This window comes from Acanthopagrus latus, chromosome 16 (assembly GCF_904848185.1).
Source record: "Acanthopagrus latus isolate v.2019 chromosome 16, fAcaLat1.1, whole genome shotgun sequence".
NCBI lineage: Eukaryota > Metazoa > Chordata > Actinopteri > Spariformes > Sparidae > Acanthopagrus > Acanthopagrus latus.
Window position 1 is genome coordinate 6,596,131 of NC_051054.1, and position 26,708 is coordinate 6,622,838.

At 39.4% G+C, this 26,708-nt stretch overlaps 2 protein-coding genes and 1 long non-coding RNA gene across 7 annotated transcripts in view; 1 reads left to right on the forward strand and 2 right to left on the reverse strand.

Moving 5' to 3' along the window:
• Nucleotides 1-8: 8 nt before the first annotated feature.
• Nucleotides 9-7,172, reverse strand: shda (Src homology 2 domain containing transforming protein D, a). 2 transcript variants are annotated; one of them, XM_037072317.1, is made up of 9 exons: nucleotides 6,925-7,172; nucleotides 5,546-5,795; nucleotides 5,327-5,428; nucleotides 5,028-5,190; nucleotides 4,042-4,305; nucleotides 3,775-3,949; nucleotides 2,572-2,691; nucleotides 1,075-1,171; nucleotides 9-294 (listed from the first exon to the last, which is right to left on the reverse strand). In XM_037072317.1, the coding sequence occupies exons 2-9, from the start codon at nucleotides 5,789-5,791 to the stop codon at nucleotides 274-276; spliced, it is 1,188 nt and encodes a 395-aa protein (XP_036928212.1). In that variant the 5' UTR covers nucleotides 5,792-5,795; nucleotides 6,925-7,172; the 3' UTR covers nucleotides 9-273. The 2 variants fall into 2 exon arrangements, with proteins under 2 accessions (XP_036928212.1, XP_036928211.1); XM_037072316.1 differs by having other exon boundaries at nucleotides 9-1,171.
• A 1,147-nt stretch (nucleotides 7,173-8,319) lies between these two features.
• Nucleotides 8,320-11,297, reverse strand: yju2 (YJU2 splicing factor homolog). Its single transcript, XM_037072220.1, has 8 exons — nucleotides 11,136-11,297; nucleotides 10,749-10,849; nucleotides 10,358-10,502; nucleotides 10,098-10,232; nucleotides 9,832-10,013; nucleotides 9,557-9,707; nucleotides 8,964-9,132; nucleotides 8,320-8,741 (listed from the first exon to the last, which is right to left on the reverse strand). The coding sequence occupies exons 1-8, from the start codon at nucleotides 11,157-11,159 to the stop codon at nucleotides 8,620-8,622; spliced, it is 1,029 nt and encodes a 342-aa protein (XP_036928115.1). The 5' UTR covers nucleotides 11,160-11,297; the 3' UTR covers nucleotides 8,320-8,619.
• Nucleotides 11,298-13,786: 2,489 nt separating this feature from the next.
• Nucleotides 13,787-26,708, forward strand: part of LOC119004900 — a 33,149-nt gene continuing 20,227 nt past the window's right edge. Inside the window, exons 1-5 of one of the 4 annotated variants that reach the window (XR_005070340.1) lie at nucleotides 13,787-14,205; nucleotides 18,587-18,676; nucleotides 18,766-18,936; nucleotides 24,376-24,465; nucleotides 24,555-24,725. This is a non-coding gene — a long non-coding RNA (uncharacterized LOC119004900). The remainder of the gene's footprint in view (nucleotides 14,206-18,586; nucleotides 18,677-18,765; nucleotides 18,937-24,375; nucleotides 24,466-24,554; nucleotides 24,726-26,708) is intronic. The other 3 variants (XR_005070342.1, XR_005070343.1, XR_005070341.1) reach the window with 3 other exon arrangements.

Genomic DNA, 26,708 nt, shown 5'->3' on the forward strand with positions numbered 1-26,708 from the left:
ACAGACAGTTTAAAAACAGACAACACCTTTATTTTCAACACACATTTTAAATCTTATAAAACAGCAAATAACAGTAAATAGTCTACCAAAGCTTCTTTAATAGTCATGATCACAAAGCCACAAGCTTTCAATATAATACTGTAAGTTATTACTCTCTAAACTAGTATTGCAGGAGTCTGTTACTGTGTGAAGTTAGCGAGTCACGTCTGTCGGACATTTTACTGTCGCTTTCACACATAACATGAAGTGAGGAGGACACTGCAGGGCACAGCATCAAATAACATTCACAGGCCTCTGAAACACAAAAGAAAGCCAGAGACGGCAGCAGTAAATATGTAGTGTTTGGTTGATAATACACTTAAAATGGCTAATAAATGTGTTTTTTGCAGTTACAGCAAATTTTCCTTCGGCATTTTGTACTTTAACTGCCCATGCCTCATATCCATCTTTTGTTTTTTGTCATTTAAAGGGAAGACAACTGCTGCTGTGGGTGAAAAGTCAGCCTAGATGACAAGAAAACCGTCATTATCCTTTAAGTGAGCTGGCTGTACAGTCTATATCTGCAATACAGTAAAAAGAGACAAATCTCCATGCAAAATTCTGTAATTTTCTACTCTCTCAAGACACGTCAGTTTGTCTTCTCATCTTTTACCTAAAAAGTACTCAGCTACCATCTTAACATTGATGACAGCTGATTCTCAGGAGTCTTAAGGATTTTTCAGTGATACAACCAGTTCACAGGCAAATATTCATGAGGCGACAAGCTCTCTTTATCAAGCTGCCAGTGTAGTTACTGGGGTTATGGTAAATTATGGAAAAGATGGCACCAAACAGTCCAATCTCTCTGAGCGGTTCAGGTAGAAATGGAAGAGAAAAAGGCAGGTAGGAAAGGAAAGAGGCAGAAAAATGTAAATATTGAGTATATATTGTATTCAGTAGCACCAGAAGAAGAACATGTAGGAAGAACATGTGAGTGCGTCAGTGTCAGAGGGTCTGCACTATGACAGGATACAGCAGGGACATGTGCTCAGCTCCTCTGATCGGCAGCTTGTGTGTAGTGTAGTAGTGGATGACCTCTGGGATGGTGGAGAAAGGAGGGCTGTTCTCTCCAAGCACGTAACGCCCCTCTGCAGACCGAGTGAACTTCATGTGCATGAAGCCCTTACAGCTCCTGACAGGGAGAGGAGGAAGAAGAAGAAAAGATCAACATCGTCTCCCATCTGATTCACTCCAAAGAATGCTGTGACATTCACAGAGGGAAACTGAAAGTTCGTCCCTGTTGGTTTTGTCTTTACAAGAAATCACAACGCTCCTGCAGGGACGTGTTGGTGTGCATGAGTAATCCTCGTGTGGATAACTGCTTTTTGGTTTCTAAAAATAAATCAAGAGTCCGGGAAAATGGGTAATTCATCCTTAAATGTCGGGGAAATTATAGCATGCCAAATTTCACAATGACAGACAAAGACACATCTAAGGGCAAAGTGTTACAGGAAGCAGGAAGTGGAGCCAATTCAGAGAGTGTGAAACTTTGGACAAACTGAAATCCTTCACTTTCACCAGTCACAGACTTGAGAATAAAAAGTTATCCTACTTCATACAAATCATTTAAGGGCAAGTCCATTTTTTCTCATGAGTTGTTTAAGGATTTGATCTCATTCTGTAGCTTAATTGTGCTGTTCCTTATGTAGTTAAATACAAAGTACATGTGGTAGAGGGGCAGAGCCAGCAAGGTCGCTGGTCCAATTCCCCCTGAAACTGCTCCTGATGTGCTGGTCAGCACCATGCATGGCAGCCACTGCCATCACTATCTTAGGAATTAAAAGAAATATTTCTTTTTAAGCATTGTTTTAAAAATTAAGAATGTAACCTTTGATAATTGTGGAGCTTACACAGGAACATTTTGTGTTGGTGTCTTTTCTTGTGACATTAAACATCAGACAAGTTGCATCACTGACACGCCTTGATCCATTTCTGCATCATTTGATTATTTATTTGATTTTGGTTGGCTTCAAACCAATCAAAGGACAGCCTTCCTCATTCCTTCAAAACGAGCACAGATGTGAGGTTAGAAGCAATTCCCAGCATGCAGTAGATCTCAGAAAAACAGCTGCTTTGATGCTAATCATTTATTCGTGCTGGAAACACACTCAGAGAGGAAAAGGGGGGATGGGAGAGGGAAAGAGCAACAAAAATGAAGGGACTGGGTGGAAAGAGAGATAACGGAAAAATGGTGAAAAATTAAAAGCAGCCTCGGGGCTCCAATCTGAAAAGACTCTCTCATCACCCACAGACCTTAACAATACCCGAATGAGGCAAAAAACCGGATCAGATAAATTTAGAAACAGTACAATGCAGTGCGGCACACTGGGATACAATTCCCCTTTAAGAGAGTGTTATGATGTTTTAAATCAAGACAGCATGAATAGGATTTGTGGGGGTTTTTTGTATTCAGAACAGCTTAGAATAAAGTATTAGGGGAACATGATTTGAAAAGCTCGTGAGCTGGGACAAGCCCAGAATGTGCAGTCAAAAGAAAAACGTGAGGTCAGAATGTGAGCACGAGCGTCTTACCTGAGTGAGAGTGAGTAGTCGTTCCTGGAAGTCTGGCTGTTCCTCACCAGGTAGGAGCTCTCCTTGCACAGAGTCAGTAGACTTTCTGCCTCCGAGCGACTCAGGGTTCCATGGTACCACCTGCAGAAGTCCAGGAGGAGACAGGACAACAAAGAGTTTCACTTAAATCCATGTGATGTAACTGTAGGACATGTCTTTTTGTGTCACTCATAGCATGACATGTCAATTTTCAATCTGGAGTTAAGGAAGTGAATAAGAGCAGCTGTACAGTATCGATACTAGCAGAGTGATATGGAAGACAACACGGTGAACAGTCAGTGGATGATCACACAATAATAAGCAGGACTGTCTCTGTCATTAAGGGGATGGAAAGCCGTTCGCCAGCGTACATCAGGATTGTCATTACTGACATCTTTACCGCTGCGACGGATGCAGATGGCCGGTGAGCAATATGTCTGTAGTGTTTGCAAAATTTTCCAGTCACGTAGATTCACTTCAGTAACATTTAGTGAATTTCCATGAAGGAAAAAAAAACACCTGTATGTAGAGAGTAAGTGAAGATGATAGTGAACTAAATACTATTTGCTTGTACTTGTACTATATGTACAGAGATGAGTTTAATAAAAAAAACGACTGGAGCCAAGGTGGACATATAATTAGACACAACTAGCGGAAATACAACAAAATCCCGAAAGAAATTAAACCTGATGTTTTGTTTTGATCAACATCCAACTACAAACCAATTTCCTCCATGTACCCTGCTGTCAAGTCGTAAAACAACCATTAAAATCCAAATTTGTCTCAATGGAGGGTTGAAAACATTTTCCCAAATGTTCCTACTGTCACACACATTTTGGTAAGAAAAAAAAACAAAAAAAACAAAAACAAAAAAATCTTTTTCCATATTTTAATTATTATATTAATAGATAGAGACTTCACCGTTATTGCCTCTTATTGTTTGATTTCTCTATAGCACTTTAATTATCTTTATCAAATTTGTGCCACTAACTGCAGCACTGTAACTCCATTAAACTGTTTTCAGGTCTATCATTAATGTATTGTATTCTCTTTTTCAATCTAACAGTATTCAATTTGAACTGATTTCATTTTCCTTCCTGTTTTTAATGCCGTTCTTGCGCATTAAAAACAAAAAAAAAAAAGCAAAACACTGGCACTACCTTAACAATAAAGATGTGTACTCACACTTGTCTCTCTAGTGGCACAGATGGGTCCACCCTCTCTCCCAGGAGAGGAGGGGTGTCACCAACCAGACGGAGCGTAGTTGACTCTGCTGTGGTTGATGTAGTGCCTGTCTTGGTGAGCCTGGTCTGCTCTGTCTGAGCTCGCGAGCGCTCCCTTTCAGCCCCTTCAAACTGAACTGTGGTCGGACACAAATATACAGGAGGTTAGTTAAGAAAAAGCACATTAAAAGGCACATTTGAAATGGACACACTGAGAAAGCTAGTTTACCTGCTAGAGCTTTAGAGATGTTGTCCTTCTTCCACTCCCAGGGCTGGTCGTATTCATCAGCTGGCCTCTCGTCGTCTTGAGGCAGCCTGCTCTCCCTGCTGTCTATCTGGGCAAGTCCGCCCTCAACCCATTGAGTTGGTTGTTGTTGTGTTGGTGGGGCAGCTCGGTGCTGGTGACGTGTCCTCTCCTCATATGGGTTGTCATATAACTGGCCACCATCTCCACTCCCGGATCTGTTAGTTGTCATCATGCTGTTCTGCAGTTCTGCACGACAAACACAGAGTAAATCAATTCAAGGAGAGTTTTAATTCAGAAGCAAACAAAGCGACTGCACTGATAAAAATTAGCTGAAAACTGAAAATACGGAGCAAGAAAGATGTAAATCTGGAGCACTGATGTGCTGCATGAAAAGAAATCTTATGAGCAAGTGTTTCATATCCTTGACTGCTCTCTCTTGTATGTCCGATCAATGATTCTCCGCCCTAAATTTCCATCAAGGCGAACAGTGTTTCTGCAGAAGAGTTGGCTGTTGGCCAGGTGGTGCTGACTCATATCCCTCCAGTCTCTTGTCAAGATGGTATGTGAATCTTGCCAAATGCATACAGACCACAGTATGTACTCGACTGCATCCTTGTTGCAGAGACTGTTATGTTGTACCCCTTTCACCCACTAACACCCACTGACATCTGGCTTTTGTTACTGGGAACAGGCACCATTGTTATCGATTCCCACATCAAATGACTCTGTAGTAGTCACGGATGTTTACGGATTCCAGCTGTGAGAAAAACACAGCACCAGTCCCCCTTTCCAGGAGCAATGCCATGAACACTTTCGAGAGAAAGACGATGGCATGTAAATAGTTTTAATTCAGAATATCCTAAAGACTAAAATTGATTAAGATGGTAGCTGTTACGTGTACAACATTCTACTCTGTCACTTGTTATCAAGAGCCCTGGCTAGTGGAAGGAAAAGGTGTCATGGTTAACCTGAGATAATCCGCTGGGCCTCAAATGGCTCCATGTAGCTGCAGCAATCTGTTGGTGCAGATTTGGGCTCCCAGTTCGGTCTGCCTCTTGGGTCTGGACGGACATCAAAGGGGTCAGAATAATCTGTGTCAGCGTCCGACGCTGCTGGAGCAGAAGGTACCACCTTGGTAGGGAGAGAGAAACAAAGAGCATCTCACAAATAAGAGAGCTGGAAAATATAACTTGAGATAAAAAGAGTGAGCAAATTAGATAAAGTGAGAGAAAAGAATTGAGGAAATAAATATAATATCAGTCCTTACAGGTTCCTCTTGAACAGTCACGGGACTCAGAGGGACTTTACAGCGACCAAACTCCTGAGAGTCCACTTTAATTAGTCTGTGCTTGGGAGACACCACTTTCACCTGGAACATAACACAAACAAAATCACCTCGGTACTCAATGTAGAGAGGAGATCCAGCGCAAAAGACAGTCAGTGTTACCCAAATCACACCATGACAGTGTAAACACGCATGTCTTACCTCCACGCCATTGGGCAGCACTGAACCAAATGCAGGGAATGAGGGGAGGCTCACTGTAGCACTACAGGGGCTGAATCCACCATTCTGATGCTCCTTGTCAGAGTGCTGGTACGGGTCCTCGAAATCTAGCTCCTTCTGAGCTCTGTAGGCCCTCAGAATCTCACTCTCGCTGTAATCTGGCCTCGGGGGCTGTGGAGGGTCACGCCTGGTGCCAAGGTTTAGGTAGTCCTTCAACCACTTTGCCATGGATCTGGGAATAAAATGTCAAGACAGTGGGTTTTTTTTTGTTTGTTTTGTGTATAATTCGGGATTAGAACTCAAATGTCCCCTTCAGCGTGTTAGACAGGGTCTTTGAAGTGTCTGAAACGCAGCGTGAGTCATCCTGACGTTAATTCCTTGTCTTCTTGACATCACACAGCATCACCATGTCACACATTTGTATAGATTGTGCCTGTATTCAAGGTTGAAGTGAAGCTAACTGGAAGCTGAGAACACAACAGAGCCAACTGGAGAAACAGTGGGCGATGCTTGCTCTGGCGTGTTTGAGCTGACCAATCAGAGCAGACTTGACATTAACGATAAAGTAAAACAGAGCATCTCAGACAAAGGGTGTATATAGTGGAGCATTAAAGCATGTAACTCTATTCTAGTAGTAACATAAAATTAAATTATGAATCTGGAAATGAGCATAATTTATCTCCTCTAATTACTTGTGTTTCTTGTGATGCTGTAAAACACATTTTCCATCTGGGGACCAAAAAAATCTTGGTCCAAGACACATAATGTCTGATATTTTATGCATCTCCAAGAATAAGCATTAATATGGTAAACATATATACACTTAATTTGGACATACCACCTGTGAATCACCCTAATAAATCACCATGAGGTCTTTGTTTATGTTAGTCATAATGAACTTGGCTGAAGTTTTGTTTTAAATCCCCTGCAGAGGTGGCCATGCCCTGGAGGAGCAAGCTGTTGACATCCATCAACAGGTGCAGCGAAAATCATTTTTCTAACATTAATAAAGTGAAGCTGAAAGTGTGTTTTTGATGACAGAGATGGATGCTAGCCGGCTTGCTAGGTCAGCAAATCACTGACAATAGCTAGTTAGCATTCTGAGGGTAAATAAGAGGGTTTTCAATCAGCCACTTACTCACAACAGTTGATTTAAGACAGTATTTAAATTAAAACTATCACTATGAAGTTAAATAGTTGACTAATATTGCTGTTTTTGTTGTTAATTTACAGAATAAGCAGGTTAAAGTGATGTGAGTCGTGCAACTGATGCTCGCCGTTCTGTAAACATGCCAAAGCTAAGTTAGCTTAAGTTAGCCGGACGCCGCTAACGACACTTCTTCTTCTTCACGCTCACCTACCTTCTTTCTTGGCATTGACGGCTTCCCGTTTCAGTCACGTCTTCTCGGTTATCATCCAGCGTTTCGTTTTTCCTAACGTTACCAGGCCCCTAGGAATAAAACATCGTGTGCCGTGAAATCCGGGTCCAGCCTCCGAGCCAAGCGGGTCAATCAGCTAGTGTTAGCCGGGGCAGACCGTGGAGCAGACCGTCTCTCCGACACAACACTCAACTGGCACGGCCGAGCGAATTAAAGGGGAGGAGGGACGTGATTGGTTGGCCGACATTAAAGTTTAAAGCATGCTGTGGGCATCAGGACTGCTGCTAAATCCACACAGATACAATCCTTTGTCTGGCAGATGCACTTCCAATAATGCAATGACAGTTTTTTTTTTATTTTTTTTTTTATATAGTATTAGAAAAAAAAAAAATAAGTCATCTTGGCCATATTTAAGATTAAAGCGCCCTCTTGTGGTCAAAGCTGGAACATAACCTTTCTATTCAACACCTTTGGACATTTTAAACAGCAGCATTAAGGACGTTAATATAAGTGCTTTTCATACTTTGTTTAGGTAATTTTAAGTGTTTTAAGGGAGGCAGAGAAACTGCAAATCAATCACACATCAAGAAAATGTTGAAATTGCTTTTATTTTTGAAAAACAAGAGCAAGCATATACTGACAGGTTGAAAATAAATTATGACTCTAATAAGTCACATTTAGCTCTAGTTTTCATTCGCTGACAGATTTAGCTGACCTCAGGTGTTGAAGATGCTCAAAAACTGCTTCACTTTGCTTGATATCTTCCTGGAAATACTGTTTAACCGTGTCTCTGATGAGCTGAGTGGTTTGTACGCTCTCTAATTTGCAATATAAAAGTGAATTCAAGATGTTAGAGATCATTTAGTGCTTTAGAAACAAGTCAAAGATCTTGCAATCTGGTAATAAATGCTTGAACAATTGCTTCTGTATCTTGTTTAGACAGAAATCCTTTATTTCTTTATGTTTTATGGTAACAACAGGCTGATTTTGTAACTCTCTGTATGTGGCTGTCATGCTTCAGGTCCAAGTCAAAACTATACCAAGATTTCTGTTTTAATTTGTAGATTTTAGTGGCGTGAATTCAAGGTGAGCACTGGCTTTTTATTTTTCTCGCTTTGGGCCAACAACAATTATTTCAGTTCTTGCACATCCACTCACTAATATGTTCGATGCACTTAATCAGTGCAGACTGCAGTCATGTGGTGACACTGTTATGTAGAGCTGTGTGTCATTTGCTTAAGTGCTGGAGGAAATGTTAAAATATTCTCAGTGACAGGACAAATCTGTAGCTTAAATAAATACATATTCTGATCCCATATAACATTTATCTTTTAAAAAAAGAGGGTATAGGTGTCAAAACATGTTGAGGACAACAAGTTAAAGTTAAAGAGATTTTAATAAACATTAAAATAATCATCTGACATTTTGTCACGGCCTCAAAAGAAATTCAAACATTAACAACATGTCTATGAACCAGCGGATCAGATGAGGAATTATTCTGTCTCACTGGTTTTTCAATTGCAGACAATACAATTCCTTTGAATAACAGCCCACAGACGCATTGACTAATTATCAGTCTTTATAGAAAGACCCACATACTGTCTACACATGATGTTGAATGTCATCATTTATACAATTCTGTGTCAATGACTCAAAATCATCCTGAGCATCTTCTTTTCATTCACTGTCATTGCTGTCACTGTCTGAATACGCCCCCAACAGGCTGAGAGATGACGAGCCATTTTGTGTGGTGACAGGCTTTGAGGCGTTGTTGGAAACAGCCACAGATTTCTTTGAGTCTGAAAAACAAGACATACAATGAAAATAAGTGAAAGCAGCAAAAAGACAGGTGTGTATCCAAGTAAACAGGAAACCTAAACATACAGAAATCACACATGTGCTCATATGAACGTGAAGCAACAATTGTTTGGTGAGAAAATAAATCAAAGAAATTAATATCTTTCAGAAGATTCGGTCTAAACAGCCTTCATATAGGCAGCTAAGATAAGCTGATGTGTTACCTGTTTGTAATTTGGGAGCAGCAGGCCCCACTGGGTGGGGTTTGGCGAAAGTTGGTCTGGGTTTCTTTCGCACGACCAGGGACCCGAGTGCTCCTCCACCGCCCAGCGTCCCCACACTTTTCTCCCAGGTCTCCACCTTGGCCCTCTTCACTCCTCCTGCTGAGGTTCCCTGTGAAAATGCACAGTATGTCAGTATGTTTCCTGGTGACAAGTTGGTTTCATCAAGTTCTTCTGTTGAGCTTTCTTTTAGTATTTGTTTCTTCAGTAACATACCAACATTTCTCCCCTGCTGTTAGTTCATATGAAATGTTTTCCCTTCAGCAGTCACTGAAGAGGTAATATATAAATGCCATCACATAAATCACTGACAGCAAACATATTAAATAAGAATCTCTGTACAAAACAAGACGCGCCTTTTCAGGCATTTGACAACATATTGTAGGAACAGTGAGGAAGCAAGTTACAGGACTGAAATTAAACCTTGCAATTGACTGAAGAAAATGGCAAAATACTTGCACATGTCATTCAAACACGTAAATTGCAAGTCACTGAATGAGGCACACACTTTGCTGGATGTGAGTGGTCATACGTACCGGTGCCTGTGCGGGCTTATCAATGGTGAGGATGTCTGTTGGTTTGTCTGTGCTGGATTTATTTGACTGCAAGCTTTCGCCCTCCTCTTCCTTGTCTGAGTCAGAGTCCGAGTCTCTGAGTCTTTTCACGAGGGCACGCTCCAACATCTCTCTAAGAAACAATTGACACATTCAGATTTTATTGGGTTTTTCAGATTATGAGGAGAAGACACATGAGCAGAGATTAAAGTAAATAAATGTTTAACTGTTTGTCTTCTTTAACCTTCCTCACTCACTTTGTCTCTCGTTCGTCTTCTTCTTTCTCCCTCTCCTTCTCCATCCTCTCCAGCTCTCTATATCGGTCAATCATTCCCTCGAAGTCCACCTGAGCCTGCCTCTGGTTCAGCTCCTTCAGCTCCTGAAGGTTCTCCAGCACCTCCATCTCCATCTTGGAATCCTTTGTGCGGTTCTCCAACACCTGGTTGAGGATTAGGAGATCATGAACTCTTTATTCCTTTTACCAGTTAAAATAATCACAGTAAATGACATTTACAACTCCTACCTTCATGGGGTTGTTCAGTTCCTCTTCCTCCCTCTCCTGCTGGATTCTCTTCTCCTCCTCCTCAATCAGTTTCTCTGCCTGAAAGTTTCGTGTTGCGCCGTGCTCCATGGCATAGTCTGTGTTCTCTGGGTCGGTCTACAGTTACAACATGAGATAACAAAGTGTTATTTTGCATGATGTCAGAGATGTCCTACATTTAGAGTACTTCTTTTGTTTTACTTCAACAAATATCAGTGATAATCAGAACATTAAATATTCACCTTAAAAGTAATCTCAGCAAGACACCGAGTACATTTGATGTAGAAGCGGAAAATGGGCAATCCCATATACAGCTCGTTCTGAACGGTCTCTTTGCGTGCATTGAACTTCTTCCCCTTGTAGATGTACTCGCCACATGTTTTACACCTGCAAACAACCAGAGAGGAAATGCTGATCATGCTACCGTCACAGGGGCCAGAAATTCCTCGTCCTTCAATAAATTCAACCAAGTCAGTGAAACAGAAATAAGCAACCCTACTGACACCTTGCCCTGGGATTCCAGATGTGACATCCACACTATATTGTTTATGTCAGTGTATTGAAAACAGCTCATGTAAGCCTATAAACATAAGTTATAAGCTTTGCAACATGGATATACAAAGACAAACGTACCTCATATTGAATGGTGCCATCAATCTGACCACATACTGACGATCTTTTGGAAGTTTAAGCTTGGGGATTTTAGATGGATCAAAATCCGGAGGGTAGTATTTCTGTGGAGGACAAAACAAACACTTGAGTTACTGACAAGCCTGAAAGTGGAACAAACGTCGTTATAACAATGACATCTACAGAAAGGTCTGATTGCTAACATATTAAGTACGTCAGATATCCCGAGTGAGCAACTGTAAACAATGTACAATCACAACGTTTACGAGAAATAGCTCAATGCTAGCATGGCTAACAACAAATAGCTTCCAAGCTAAAGTTAGCCTTCTTGCTCATTACGGCGGCTAAACGTTGCTAACAGAGGCACAACATTAGCGTTCGAATACTTACATTTAATACTTTTCTCTCGGACATTTTTGCTTTTGTTAGAAACTCAAATCAACTAGAGAGAGAAACGTTTGAATGGCTAGTTTTCAGGTGGTATGTCCATAAAGCACAGGGTTTCTGTCTGGAGGCTGAACTATACACTTCCGGTTGTCTCATCCGTAGTTTCAATGTACTTCAAAGGGTGGTGCTGCCCCCCTGCGGCAGAGGTGAGTAGTGACACCTGGAAAAAAATAATAATATGACATGTAGTAGATCATAGAGGAAGACAAGGATATAATCAGTCGGCGATTTGAGGCGGGATGAGGGGGGATGTTCTCCCCCTTGTTACCAATAAGCATCCTCCTTGTTTAACAATGCAGTCAAGCCAGTCGTGGTTCGCATTTGCTTCGTCAAATCAGCCGCACCTTTTTTTCCAGTGCGCAAATAGACTATGACTTACGGTAATCGTGGGGCAGACTACAGTCTTACAATCAGACCCATGAAACATACATACTTTTACAGTGTTCCCGGAACAATTTCCCAAAACAAAACAAAAATAAAATCATTGTTTCCCAAGTAGTCCAAGAGTCATATACTGCTGAACTAAGCACTTCCTAGACTACATTTAATTTCATTAATTTTACAGTAAAAGTACAGAACAGAAATCAATAACACTTGAATTCACCCAATTACAATATTAAAGTAATGTAACTGGATTACATTCCGTTAGTATTGGAATAATAACAAATAAAGACCAGAGAAATGAAATATCAATAAAGTAAATTACATTTATATATCCTATTGACAATGGTTTATCTGAGTTGGTTCTATTAATGCTTGATTTATTATTATTTACTTTAGCCTCTTTTGACAAGACAGATAGAGAAATTACAGGAAACAGGTTGAAGTAAAGGACCCCGATCCAGGACTCGAACCCAGGGCGAAGGGGAAGTCTCTCTCCACACTCTACCAAGGAGGCTTAACAGGTTGAAGTTGGGGGACTCTCTGGTTGCGTCAGCGTAAAATATGTCCCGCCCACAGATTTTCTGACGAATGCAGGTGGTGCATTCCAAAAGGGGCGGTCTCGCGCTTTTCCCGCGTGAATTTACTGCATTTCCCTCCAAAACTATTTGATAGTATATAAACACCAACCAATCTTCACTCTGTTTGGATCTGCGCTTCTCTGACGACACTAACACGGTAAGTAAACTGTTCTGTGTGAATCTGCTTTATGTGTACAGTTACCTGCTCAGCACAGGTGTATTCATGTCTGTGTGGGATGTGTTTTTGCCTAAAATGTTTCTGAAATAACTCCGAATGGGAAGCTGAAGACGTCCCATTTAACTGTTAGGTGTTGTGGTAAATTTGGCTCAAACATAAACTACATCCAGTTAAATCCGCGATGGACATTATGTGTGCACCAAACCCCCATTATGATTGTGTCCGTTTTATCTCTGCCAACTTAAAACAAGTCGTTATTTTCGTTAAAATCGGCACGTAACTTTTTTTTAAATCTATGTATGGCATGAAATCTGGTTAGCTAACGTTAGCCGGTCAGTTTAAGTGAGTGGTTACGTTAGCTAGCTAGCTTTAGAGTTGGCGATACACTGCACGGTTTGGAAAACGTGTTTCCAGCGGCTCTGTTAAATCCGCGATGGACATTATGGGTGCGCCAAACCTCCATTATGATTTTGTCCGTTTTATCTCTGCCATGGTTATAACATGAATAATGCACAGTTAATTAAAATTGGTCATTAAGTTAAAACAAGTCCTTAGTTTCGGTGAAATCGGCATGCAACTTTTTTAAAAATCTATGTATTCTTGGCATGAAATCTGGTTAGCTAACGTTAGCTGGTCAGTTTAAGTGAGTGGTTACGTTAGCTAGCTAGCTTTAAAGTTGTTGGAGATGCACTAAACGGTTTGGAAAACGTGTTTCCAGCGGCTCAGTTAAATCGGCGATGGACATTATGGGTGCGCCAAACCTCCATTATGATTTTGTCCATTTTATCTCTGCCATGTTTATAACATGAACAATGCACAGTTAATTAAAATTGATCACTATGTTAAAACAAGTCGTTAGTTTCGGTAAAATCGGCATGCAACGTTTTAAAAAATCTTTGTATTCTTGGCATGAAATCTGGTTAGCTAACGTTAGCTGGTCAGTTTAAGTGAGTGGTTACGTTAGCTAGCTAGCTTTAAAGTAGTTGAAGATGCACTGTTCGGTTTGGAAAACATGTTACCAGCAGCTCAGGTATTTACGGGTAGGAAATATTAACCGGGTACTGACGCTGTAAGGAGCGTATAAAGAGGTCTGAGTGATTTCATCGTGTCGTTTTACAGACAGGTTGCATGTCACCTAACGTGTGTCTGTTGGAGAGTGTTAGCATGACGCCATTAACGTGCGGTGTAATGTGTAATCGTTACAGCCGAATATCAGAGTACAGCACAGTTATCTAGCAGACTCCATGCTTGTGTTTGATAATGTCTCGGTATGTTAGCATGTCAGCATCTAGAAGGTAATTTTGAGCAGCTAAAACACACACTATGCAGCCTCATTGTAGTCTGCACAGAATGGATTCAGTGTGTTTGTCTCAGTTGTGGTTTAATGAAATATTAAAATCACTGCACTGACTCTCTGTGTGTCAAAAGATAGACTTTAAAATCCTATTACTCATGGAAAAAGGACTAAATGTTCTCAGGATTGAATATATTTGGTTTGCTTATGTTTTACCTTTAAAAAAAAACATTTTTTAAAAATCAGATTATAGTAGATTTTACAGTGCAAAGTGATGTGAGACTGTTAAAGTATTGTCATGCACATGGTTACAGACTGCTATATCATTCTTTATTATGAAATGATAATCTTGTAAGAAATCCCCCTTTTGCTGGATGTGTCTGTAATCTGATTACATTTTCTTTTTTTCTGTTACAACCAAGATATACATACACACACATATGCATGTAGTCATCATGTTATATTAAAGCACTTCCTCATCTGTCTAGGTGAACAGTGGGACTTGTCTTCAGCTTCAAGTGGAACAGCACTGACCTGTATGGTGATCAGACCTGGAGAGGAGAGACATCTGCCAACCAGGTCAGTGGAATGAAGGTGCCAAAATTAAAGGCGGAAAGTGTGAGATTTATCCGTTACTGTTTATTAATACTCTAGGATCAGTAAATGATTCTGGAGGACAGTCAAGTCTCATTCACAGGTCGTTGAATACAGACAGTTTTGGTTGGCAGCAGCCCCTACAGTGTCACTTTGCAAAAAAGCAATGCAGAGGAAAATATGAACAGTATGTTCGTTTAGAATGCCTGCATTTATTTAATCTCATTTATATATAATATAAATGACATAATCATATTTTATTTAACATATATGTCTACACTGTTCAGCCACGAGGGGGTGTACTTGGTCTGCAGCTGTGTTTGAGTGACTGGTGTTTGTCAAAGAGACGTCCACATGAGTGCTAGGACTTGTGGTTTCACAGCCGAACATGGCATTGGAACACAATGATCAATGTTAATCAGCTGACTTGCCAAATTTCTTTCATTTGTTTCATTGATTAAATATATTGGAAGCACCAATTAGTCACAGAGTGAGAAAAAAGTAGGACGTGAGTAGCAAACTCAGATTTAATTCTTATTATTCTTATTATTCTTATTGTTGTTGTTGTTATTATTTCTTTATTTATTATTTCTTTCTTATTTTATTGTTCTTATTATTATTATACTTATACATCTTACTATTTTATTATTATATTATGATTCTTATTCTTATACTTAATCTTGTTGTTGTTGTTATTATTATTTTTATTGCTATTATTATTATACTTCTTATTCTTATTCTTATTTTGTTGTTGTTATTCTTATTCTTTTTATTATTCTTATTATTCTTCTTATTATTTTAAATCATGCATGGAAATGTACATAAAAAAAACTGCTGCATTGAGAATCGATTCGTAATCGAATCGAATCGTGAGGTGCCAAGAAAGTCCCACCTCTAGTAGAAGTGCAGCGAATTGAGAGCTGCAACAACAGCAGAACTGAGCGGAGGTCACGAGGCCTCCAAAACAACGCGACTGTAGGGACAGAAGTTCGGTAACAGCAATCCAGTTGTTAGTGGTCTGCCAGGCAAACCTGATGTTATGATTGTAAGTTAAAAGTTAACTTGACCGGACTTCAGCTATCTTCAATGGCAAATGCCCGAGTGCTGTCCATCAGAGCTGTAAGCAGTGGTTTCCATGAATGGCAGTAGTCAGGCCTTTGATCAGCCGCTGGTATTGGTAATAGCGTATCTTACGAGCCCTTGTGCGATCCCGCCAACTTACAGGTCCCTCATGTTCAGACACCTATGGTTGGTAGAAGCGTGCCCAAAGCGTGCGCTGTTTAGCTTGGGCCTCGGCCTGGCTAGGGACATGCTCAGGGCCACGGTAGAAGCTAGCCTGACGCCACTGTAACGGTTCGGGTCTCTGCCCTCATCTGTCCATGACGATTCCACTCGCGAGTTCAGTGCGTATGGTAATGCGATGCCTTTGCTTGAAGATAATGTTGAACCTCTGTAGGAAAACAAATTTAAAAAAAAAAAATTGCAGGAATTCATTTTCTCTGCAAGTGTGTGCAACAGCATCCTGCTTGACAAAACCAAGCAGAGATCATTAAAAAGCTGTTACAGGACCCTCTGCCTCAATGCCCAGCAGGCCACTAATAAGCATCCGATTGTGCTGTAGTGACGTTTTTTTGTTTGGAAGCAGCTGTTGTGGTCATGTTTTTGGTAGAAGTGTAGCGAACTGCTAGCTACAAGCGGCTTGAGCGATTGTTAGTTTGTCTGTGTCCTTCCAATTGTATTGAAGGTTTGTTTTCAGTTCAGGTACGTTTCGACTCGAGCGTCCAAATGTGTGTTCAGAGAGTGCTCGATCAGCCTTATGAAGCCTTGGAAGTTGTTTTGCTAGAGAAACACTGTGGCATAAAGCTTTTCAGGCTAACAGTGTTAGCTAAACAATGTTGAGTGCAGTAAGCTAAGACAACCAGTTAACCACCGTAGAGTTCTAGACACGGAAGTTCAGTAACAGCAATCCAGTTGTTAATTTGTCTGCTAGGCAAGCGGCCCTGCCTCAAAACCCACAGGGGTGCGTTTTTACAGCTACTGGATAAACACAAAACATATATATAAAAAAAATATATCTTGAAATAAAATGTATATGAAAATACAAGTCTTCTCACTGTTAACAACTGGACTCTCTGTGAGTCCTGTTAATAGCCCACAAAGTGCGTTATTTGACGACCTGAGAATGAGACTCAAAAATCAGCTGTCTTTCTACAGAATTGCTTTATGAGTATGCCGACATCAGGCAATGAATCAATTAATTAATGAGACCTCCATAATGGATGACACTGGCGTGTCTGACATTTCCTCTCGAAGGCCTCACCTTTCTGCTTTTAATGCTAGATAAGTTAATCTATAATAATAGATAATGTTTGATCAGCAAATATTTAATTTTGATTATATGAATCTGCAAAGTAACTAGTAACTAAAGCTGTTAGACAAAGTGCAGTGAAAGTATGAAAAAAATAGTACAAAAATCAATTAATGCAAAATATTAAAAGTAATTAACATGTATATCTACACTGTTCAGCCGAAACATTAAAACAACTGACAAGTGAAGTGAGCATTGATCATCTTGTTCCAACCAAATGTTCTGCTTGGAAACTTTGAGTACTGTCATTTGTGTGGAGCCTCTTTGACAAACACCACCCACCCAAACCCCGTTCAGACCAACTACACCCCATCATGGCAAAGAACCCAAGGTGTCAAACTGGCCTCCTCATCCTCCAGATCCCACTTCAGTTGAGCATCCGTGGGATGCGCCAGAACCAAGTCCCATCCATGTTGGGGCCACCATGGATTGTTCTTGGCTCAGACTGCATTCAGTGGAAGTTCGGTTGGATTGAGATCTGGGGAATCTGGAGGCCAGGTTGACACTTTGAGCTCTTTCCCACTTTCTTCAGGTCATTTCTGAGCAGTTTTTGCAGCGTTGCAGGGGGGGCACTGCCACCAAGGAGTGCTGCTGCCATGAGGGGGTGTACTTGGTCTGCAGCTGTGTTTGGGTGGCTGGTGTTTGTCAAAGAGACGTCCACATGAGTGCTAGGACTTGTGGTTTCACAGCCGAACATGGCATTGGAACACAATGATCAATGTTATTTATTTCACCTGTCACTAGTTCTAATGTTGTGGCTCTCAGTGTATACACATGTTGAATGCTTTTTACAAATACACTCAAAATCTCCACAAATAAACACAAAACTTGCACAAATAGACTCAAAACCTCCATAAATAAACAATAAACTTGCACAAATACACTAAAAATCTCCACAAATAAACTCAAAACTTGCACAAATAGACTCAAAACCTCCATAAATAAACAATAAACTTGCACAAATACACTAAAAATCTCCACAAATAAACTCAAAACTTGCACAAATACACTCAAAACCTCCATAAATAAACAATAAACTTGCACAAATACACTCAAAATCTCCACAAATAAACACAAAACTTGCACAAATACACTCAAAACCTCCATAAATAAACACTAAACTTCCACAAATACACTCAAAGTCTCCAGAAATAAACTCAAAACTTGCACAAATACACTCAAAACCTCCATAAATAAACAATAAACTTGCACAAATGCACTCAAAATCTCCACAAATAAACTCAAAACTTGCACAAATACACTCAAAACCTCCATAAATAAACACTAAACTTCCACAAATACACTCAAAATCTCCACAAATAAACACAAAACTTGCACAAATACACTCAAAACCTCCATAAATAAACACAAAACTTGCACAAATACACTCAAAACCTCCACAAATAAACAATAAACTTGCACAAATACACTCAAAATCTCCACAAATAAACAATAAACTTGCACAAATACACTAAAAATCTCCACAAATAAACACAAAACTTGCACAAATACACTCAAAACCTCCATAAATAAACAATAAACTTGCACAAATGCACTCAAAATCTCCACAAATAAATCAAAACTTGCACAAGTACACTCAAAACCTCCATATATAAACAATAAACTTCCACAAATGCACTCAAAATCTCCACAAATAAACACAAAACTTGCACAAATACACTCAAAATCTCCCAAAAAGACTAAAAAAACTTAATCATAATGACATACAAAATAACCACAAATACTCAAAAAATTCCACAGAACTTCACAAATTCACAAAATAAACACAAAACCTCCACAATGATGCACAAAACCTCCACAATGACACAGAAAACTACAACAAACCTCCACAAATTCATGAAAAAACCTTCACAAATACACTCCAAACCTCCACAAATATACTCAAACCTCCACAAATTCCCCAAAAACGCACAAATACGCACTAAACCTGCACAAAGAGACGTGATACTGCCACTGCTCTTCTTTCTCATCTTGCAGGTGATGGACGGTTGACAGGACGACTCACCAAGACGAACAAGACGAGCCAAACAGTGGAGAGGGGCCGCCACAGGAGCCTGAAGGGAAAGTGTGAGTATCTTTCACCTGTACTTTACCAGGGGGATCAAACATGGCTGATATATCAGCAGAGTACTAATGGTCACTTTTCATTTCTCTAGAACGAGAGCAGCCAGGAGCTGAAAGCGTGGGCAGAGGAACAGGCTGCTGAGGACGAGTTGGACGACGGTTTCATAAAGTGAATCTTGATTTCCTGTAATCGAGCTTTGTGGACTGACAGTTTGCATGGTTGGTGCTCGGCCCGGGACAAGAGAGACACCTGGTCCAGTAAGGTCAGTGCAATTGAGGTGCAAAAATTAAATGCAGAAAGTGTGAGATTTTTCACTTGCTGTTCATTAATACTCTAGGATCGGTAAATGATTCTAGAGGATAGTCGAGTCTCACTCACAGGTCGTTGAATACCGACAGTTTTGGTTGGCAGAAGCCAGTACAGCGTCACTGGTGGGACACTAGTCTCTCTCCCTCTTTTTCTGTTTTTCTTGTTAGAATAAATAAATGAATAAATAATATAAACTTTATGTCTGTTTAGAGCGGCAGCATTTATTTGATCTCATTTATATATTATAAATGATATAATCTATTTTATTTAACACGTATATCAACAACGTTCAGTGAGAAAAAAGTAGGACTTGATTAGCAAACTCAGATTTAATTCTTGTTATTCTTATTATTCTTATTGTTGTTGTTTTTCCTCTTATTTTCTAATTATTATTCTTCTTATTATTATTATTATACTTCTTCATCTTATTTTATTATTATTTTATGATTCTTATACTTTATCTTCTTCTCATAATTATTGTTGTTGTTATTATTATCATTCTTGTTTTTATTATTATTATACTTCTTATTATTATTCTTATTATTTTTATTATTATTATTATTTTATTATTCTTATTATAATTCTTTTTATTATTCTTATTATTTTCATTATTATTATTTTAAATCATGCATGGAAATGTGCATAAAAAAAAATTGCTGCATTGAGAATCGGTTTGTAATCAAATCGAATCGTGAGGTGCCAAGAAAGTCCCACCTCTAGTAGAAGTGCAGCGAATTGAGAGCTGCAACAACAGCAGAACTGAGCGGAGGTCACGAGGCCTCCAAAACAACACGACTGTAGGGACAGAAGTTCAATAACAGCAATCCAGTTGTTAGTGGTCTGCCAGGCAAACCTGGTGTTATGATTGTAAGTTAAAAGTTAACTTGACCGGACTTCAGCTATCTTCAATGGCAAATGCCCGAGTGCTGTCCATCAGAGCTGTAAGCAGTGGTTTCCATGAATGGCAGTAGTCAGGCCTTTGATCAGCCGCTGGTATTGGTAATAGCGTATCTTACGAGCCCTTGTGCGATCCCGCCAACTTACAGGTCCCTCATGTTCAGACACCTATGGTTGGTAGAAGCGTGCCCAAAGCGTGCGCTGTTTAGCTTGGGCCTCGGCCTGGCTAGGGACATGCTCAGGGCCACGGTAGAAGCTAGCCTGACGCCACTGTAACGGTTCGGGTCTCTGCCCTCATCTGTCCATGACGATTCCACTCGCGAGTTCAGTGCGTATGGTAATGCGATGCCTTTGCTTGAAGATAATGTTGAACCTCTGTAGGAAAACAAATTTAAAAAAAAAAAATTGCAGGAATTCATTTTCTCTGCAAGTGTGTGCAACAGCATCCTGCTTGACAAAACCAAGCAGAGATCATTAAAAAGCTGTTACAGGACCCTCTGCCTCAATGCCCAGCAGGCCACTAATAAGCATCCGATTGTGCTGTAGTGACGTTTTTTTGTTTGGAAGCAGCTGTTGTGGTCATGTTTTTGGTAGAAGTGTAGCGAACTGCTAGCTACAAGCGGCTTGAGCGATTGTTAGTTTGTCTGTGTCCTTCCAATTGTATTGAAGGTTTGTTTTCAGTTCAGGTACGTTTCGACTCGAGCGTCCAAATGTGTGTTCAGAGAGTGCTCGATCAGCCTTATGAAGCCTTGGAAGTTGTTTTGCTAGAGAAACACTGTGGCATAAAGCTTTTCAGGCTAACAGTGTTAGCTAAACAATGTTGAGTGCAGTAAGCTAAGACAACCAGTTAACCACCGTAGAGTTCTAGACACGGAAGTTCAGTAACAGCAATCCAGTTGTTAATTTGTCTGCTAGGCAAGCGGCCCTGCCTCAAAACCCACAGGGGTGCGTTTTTACAGCTACTGGATAAACACAAAACATATATATAAAAAAAATATATCTTGAAATAAAATGTATATGAAAATACAAGTCTTCTCACTGTTAACAACTGGACTCTCTGTGAGTCCTGTTAATAGCCCACAAAGTGCGTTATTTGACGACCTGAGAATGAGACTCAAAAATCAGCTGTCTTTCTACAGAATTGCTTTATGAGTATGCCGACATCAGGCAATGAATCAATTAATTAATGAGACCTCCATAATGGATGACACTGGCGTGTCTGACATTTCCTCTCGAAGGCCTCACCTTTCTGCTTTTAATGCTAGATAAGTTAATCTATAATAATAGATAATGTTTGATCAGCAAATATTTAATTTTGATTATATGAATCTGCAAAGTAACTAGTAACTAAAGCTGTTAGACAAAGTGCAGTGAAAGTATGAAAAAAATAGTACAAAAATCAATTAATGCAAAATATTAAAAGTAATTAACATGTATATCTACACTGTTCAGCCGAAACATTAAAACAACTGACAAGTGAAGTGAGCATTGATCATCTTGTTCCAACCAAATGTTCTGCTTGGAAACTTTGAGTACTGTCATTTGTGTGGAGCCTCTTTGACAAACACCACCCACCCAAACCCCGTTCAGACCAACTACACCCCATCATGGCAAAGAACCCAAGGTGTCAAACTGGCCTCCTCATCCTCCAGATCCCACTTCAGTTGAGCATCCGTGGGATGCGCCAGAACCAAGTCCCATCCATGTTGGGGCCACCATGGATTGTTCTTGGCTCAGACTGCATTCAGTGGAAGTTCGGTTGGATTGAGATCTGGGGAATCTGGAGGCCAGGTTGACACTTTGAGCTCTTTCCCACTTTCTTCAGGTCATTTCTGAGCAGTTTTTGCAGCGTTGCAGGGGGGGCACTGCCACCAAGGAGTGCTGCTGCCATGAGGGGGTGTACTTGGTCTGCAGCTGTGTTTGGGTGGCTGGTGTTTGTCAAAGAGACGTCCACATGAGTGCTAGGACTTGTGGTTTCACAGCCGAACATGGCATTGGAACACAATGATCAATGTTATTTATTTCACCTGTCACTAGTTCTAATGTTGTGGCTCTCAGTGTATACACATGTTGAATGCTTTTTACAAATACACTCAAAATCTCCACAAATAAACACAAAACTTGCACAAATAGACTCAAAACCTCCATAAATAAACAATAAACTTGCACAAATACACTAAAAATCTCCACAAATAAACTCAAAACTTGCACAAATAGACTCAAAACCTCCATAAATAAACAATAAACTTGCACAAATACACTAAAAATCTCCACAAATAAACTCAAAACTTGCACAAATACACTCAAAACCTCCATAAATAAACAATAAACTTGCACAAATACACTCAAAATCTCCACAAATAAACACAAAACTTGCACAAATACACTCAAAACCTCCATAAATAAACACTAAACTTCCACAAATACACTCAAAGTCTCCAGAAATAAACTCAAAACTTGCACAAATACACTCAAAACCTCCATAAATAAACAATAAACTTGCACAAATGCACTCAAAATCTCCACAAATAAACTCAAAACTTGCACAAATACACTCAAAACCTCCATAAATAAACACTAAACTTCCACAAATACACTCAAAATCTCCACAAATAAACACAAAACTTGCACAAATACACTCAAAACCTCCATAAATAAACACAAAACTTGCACAAATACACTCAAAACCTCCACAAATAAACAATAAACTTGCACAAATACACTCAAAATCTCCACAAATAAACAATAAACTTGCACAAATACACTAAAAATCTCCACAAATAAACACAAAACTTGCACAAATACACTCAAAACCTCCATAAATAAACAATAAACTTGCACAAATGCACTCAAAATCTCCACAAATAAATCAAAACTTGCACAAGTACACTCAAAACCTCCATATATAAACAATAAACTTCCACAAATGCACTCAAAATCTCCACAAATAAACACAAAACTTGCACAAATACACTCAAAATCTCCCAAAAAGACTAAAAAAACTTAATCATAATGACATACAAAATAACCACAAATACTCAAAAAATTCCACAGAACTTCACAAATTCACAAAATAAACACAAAACCTCCACAATGATGCACAAAACCTCCACAATGACACAGAAAACTACAACAAACCTCCACAAATTCATGAAAAAACCTTCACAAATACACTCCAAACCTCAGCCGAACATGGCATTGGAACACAATGATCAATGTTATTTATTTCACCTGTCACTAGTTCTAATGTTGTGGCTCTCAGTGTATACACATGTTGAATGCTTTTTACAAATACACTCAAAATCTCCACAAATAAACACAAAACTTGCACAAATAGACTCAAAACCTCCATAAATAAACAATAAACTTGCACAAATACACTAAAAATCTCCACAAATAAACTCAAAACTTGCACAAATAGACTCAAAACCTCCATAAATAAACAATAAACTTGCACAAATACACTAAAAATCTCCACAAATAAACTCAAAACTTGCACAAATACACTCAAAACCTCCATAAATAAACAATAAACTTGCACAAATACACTCAAAATCTCCACAAATAAACACAAAACTTGCACAAATACACTCAAAACCTCCATAAATAAACACTAAACTTCCACAAATACACTCAAAGTCTCCAGAAATAAACTCAAAACTTGCACAAATACACTCAAAACCTCCATAAATAAACAATAAACTTGCACAAATGCACTCAAAATCTCCACAAATAAACTCAAAACTTGCACAAATACACTCAAAACCTCCATAAATAAACACTAAACTTCCACAAATACACTCAAAATCTCCACAAATAAACACAAAACTTGCACAAATACACTCAAAACCTCCATAAATAAACACAAAACTTGCACAAATACACTCAAAACCTCCACAAATAAACAATAAACTTGCACAAATACACTCAAAATCTCCACAAATAAACAATAAACTTGCACAAATACACTAAAAATCTCCACAAATAAACACAAAACTTGCACAAATACACTCAAAACCTCCATAAATAAACAATAAACTTGCACAAATGCACTCAAAATCTCCACAAATAAATCAAAACTTGCACAAGTACACTCAAAACCTCCATATATAAACAATAAACTTCCACAAATGCACTCAAAATCTCCACAAATAAACACAAAACTTGCACAAATACACTCAAAATCTCCCAAAAAGACTAAAAAAACTTAATCATAATGACATACAAAATAACCACAAATACTCAAAAAATTCCACAGAACTTCACAAATTCACAAAATAAACACAAAACCTCCACAATGATGCACAAAACCTCCACAATGACACAGAAAACTACAACAAACCTCCACAAATTCATGAAAAAACCTTCACAAATACACTCCAAACCTCCACAAATATACTCAAACCTCCACAAATTCCCCAAAAACGCACAAATACGCACTAAACCTGCACAAAGAGACGTGATACTGCCACTGCTCTTCTTTCTCATCTTGCAGGTGATGGACGGTTGACAGGACGACTCACCAAGACGAACAAGACGAGCCAAACAGTGGAGAGGGGCCGCCACAGGAGCCTGAAGGGAAAGTGTGAGTATCTTTCACCTGTACTTTACCAGGGGGATCAAACATGGCTGATATATCAGCAGAGTACTAATGGTCACTTTTCATTTCTCTAGAACGAGAGCAGCCAGGAGCTGAAAGCGTGGGCAGAGGAACAGGCTGCTGAGGACGAGTTGGACGACGGTTTCATAAAGTGAATCTTGATTTCCTGTAATCGAGCTTTGTGGACTGACAGTTTGCATGGTTGGTGCTCGGCCCGGGACAAGAGAGACACCTGGTCCAGTAAGGTCAGTGCAATTGAGGTGCAAAAATTAAATGCAGAAAGTGTGAGATTTTTCACTTGCTGTTCATTAATACTCTAGGATCGGTAAATGATTCTAGAGGATAGTCGAGTCTCACTCACAGGTCGTTGAATACCGACAGTTTTGGTTGGCAGAAGCCAGTACAGCGTCACTGGTGGGACACTAGTCTCTCTCCCTCTTTTTCTGTTTTTCTTGTTAGAATAAATAAATGAATAAATAATATAAACTTTATGTCTGTTTAGAGCGGCAGCATTTATTTGATCTCATTTATATATTATAAATGATATAATCTATTTTATTTAACACGTATATCAACAACGTTCAGTGAGAAAAAAGTAGGACTTGATTAGCAAACTCAGATTTAATTCTTGTTATTCTTATTATTCTTATTGTTGTTGTTTTTCCTCTTATTTTCTAATTATTATTCTTCTTATTATTATTATTATACTTCTTCATCTTATTTTATTATTATTTTATGATTCTTATACTTTATCTTCTTCTCATAATTATTGTTGTTGTTATTATTATCATTCTTGTTTTTATTATTATTATACTTCTTATTATTATTCTTATTATTTTTATTATTATTATTATTTTATTATTCTTATTATAATTCTTTTTATTATTCTTATTATTTTCATTATTATTATTTTAAATCATGCATGGAAATGTGCATAAAAAAAAATTGCTGCATTGAGAATCGGTTTGTAATCAAATCGAATCGTGAGGTGCCAAGAAAGTCCCACCTCTAGTAGAAGTGCAGCGAATTGAGAGCTGCAACAACAGCAGAACTGAGCGGAGGTCACGAGGCCTCCAAAACAACACGACTGTAGGGACAGAAGTTCAATAACAGCAATCCAGTTGTTAGTGGTCTGCCAGGCAAACCTGGTGTTATGATTGCAAGTTAAAAGTTAACTTGACCGGACTTCAGCTATCTTCAATGGCAAATGCCCGAGTGCTGTCCATCAGAGCTGTAAGCAGTGGTTTCCATGAATGGCAGTAGTCAGGCCTTTGATCAGCCGCTGGTATTGGTAATAGCGTATCTTACGAGCCCTTGTGCGATCCCGCCAACTTACAGGTCCCTCATGTTCAGACACCTATGGTTGGTAGAAGCGTGCCCAAAGCGTGCGCTGTTTAGCTTGGGCCTCGGCCTGGCTAGGGACATGCTCAGGGCCACGGTAGAAGCTAGCCTGACGCCACTGTAACGGTTCGGGTCTCTGCCCTCATCTGTCCATGACGATTCCACTCGCGAGTTCAGTGCGTATGGTAATGCGATGCCTTTGCTTGAAGATAATGTTGAACCTCTGTAGGAAAACAAATTTAAAAAAAAAAAATTGCAGGAATTCATTTTCTCTGCAAGTGTGTGCAACAGCATCCTGCTTGACAAAACCAAGCAGAGATCATTAAAAAGCTGTTACAGGACCCTCGGCCTCAATGCCCAGCAGGCCACTAATAAGGATCCGATTGTGCTGTAGTGACGTTTTTTTGTTTGGAAGCAGCTGTTGTGGTCATGTTTTTGGTAGAAGTGTAGCGAACTGCTAGCTACAAGCGGCTTGAGCGATTGTTAGTTTGTCTGTGTCCTTCCAATTGTATTGAAGGTTTGTTTTCAGTTCAGGTACGTTTCGACTCGAGCGTCCAAATGTGTGTTCAGAGAGTGCTCGATCAGCCTTATGAAGCCTTGGAAGTTGTTTTGCTAGAGAAACACTGTGGCATAAAGCTTTTCAGGCTAACAGTGTTAGCTAAACAATGTTGAGTGCAGTAAGCTAAGACAACCAGTTAACCACCGTAGAGTTCTAGACACGGAAGTTCAGTAACAGCAATCCAGTTGTTAATTTGTCTGCTAGGCAAGCTGCCCTGCCTCAAAACCCACAGGGGTGCGTTTTTACAGCTACTGGATAAACACAAAACATATATATAAAAAAATATATCTTGAAATAAAATGTATATGAAAATACAAGTCTTCTCACT

Coding starts and splice junctions, on each gene's coding strand:
- yju2 (XM_037072220.1), bottom strand. CDS start 11,159: ATGTCCGAGAGAAAAGTATTAAAT. Junction 10,233..10,357: donor TTGCTGAGATTACTTTTAAG/GTGAATATTTAA, acceptor TTGTAACTGTAG/ACCGACCCAGAGAACACAGA. Junction 9,133..9,556: donor ATAAGCCCGCACAGGCACCG/GTACGTATGACC, acceptor GCATTTTCACAG/GGAACCTCAGCAGGAGGAGT.
- shda (XM_037072316.1), bottom strand. CDS start 5,791: ATGGCAAAGTGGTTGAAGGACTACCTAAACCTTGGCACCAGGCGTGAC. Junction 5,429..5,545: donor TGCTGCCCAATGGCGTGGAG/GTAAGACATGCG, acceptor GTTATGTTCCAG/GTGAAAGTGGTGTCTCCCAA. Junction 5,191..5,326: donor TGACTGTTCAAGAGGAACCT/GTAAGGACTGAT, acceptor CTCCCTACCAAG/GTGGTACCTTCTGCTCCAGC.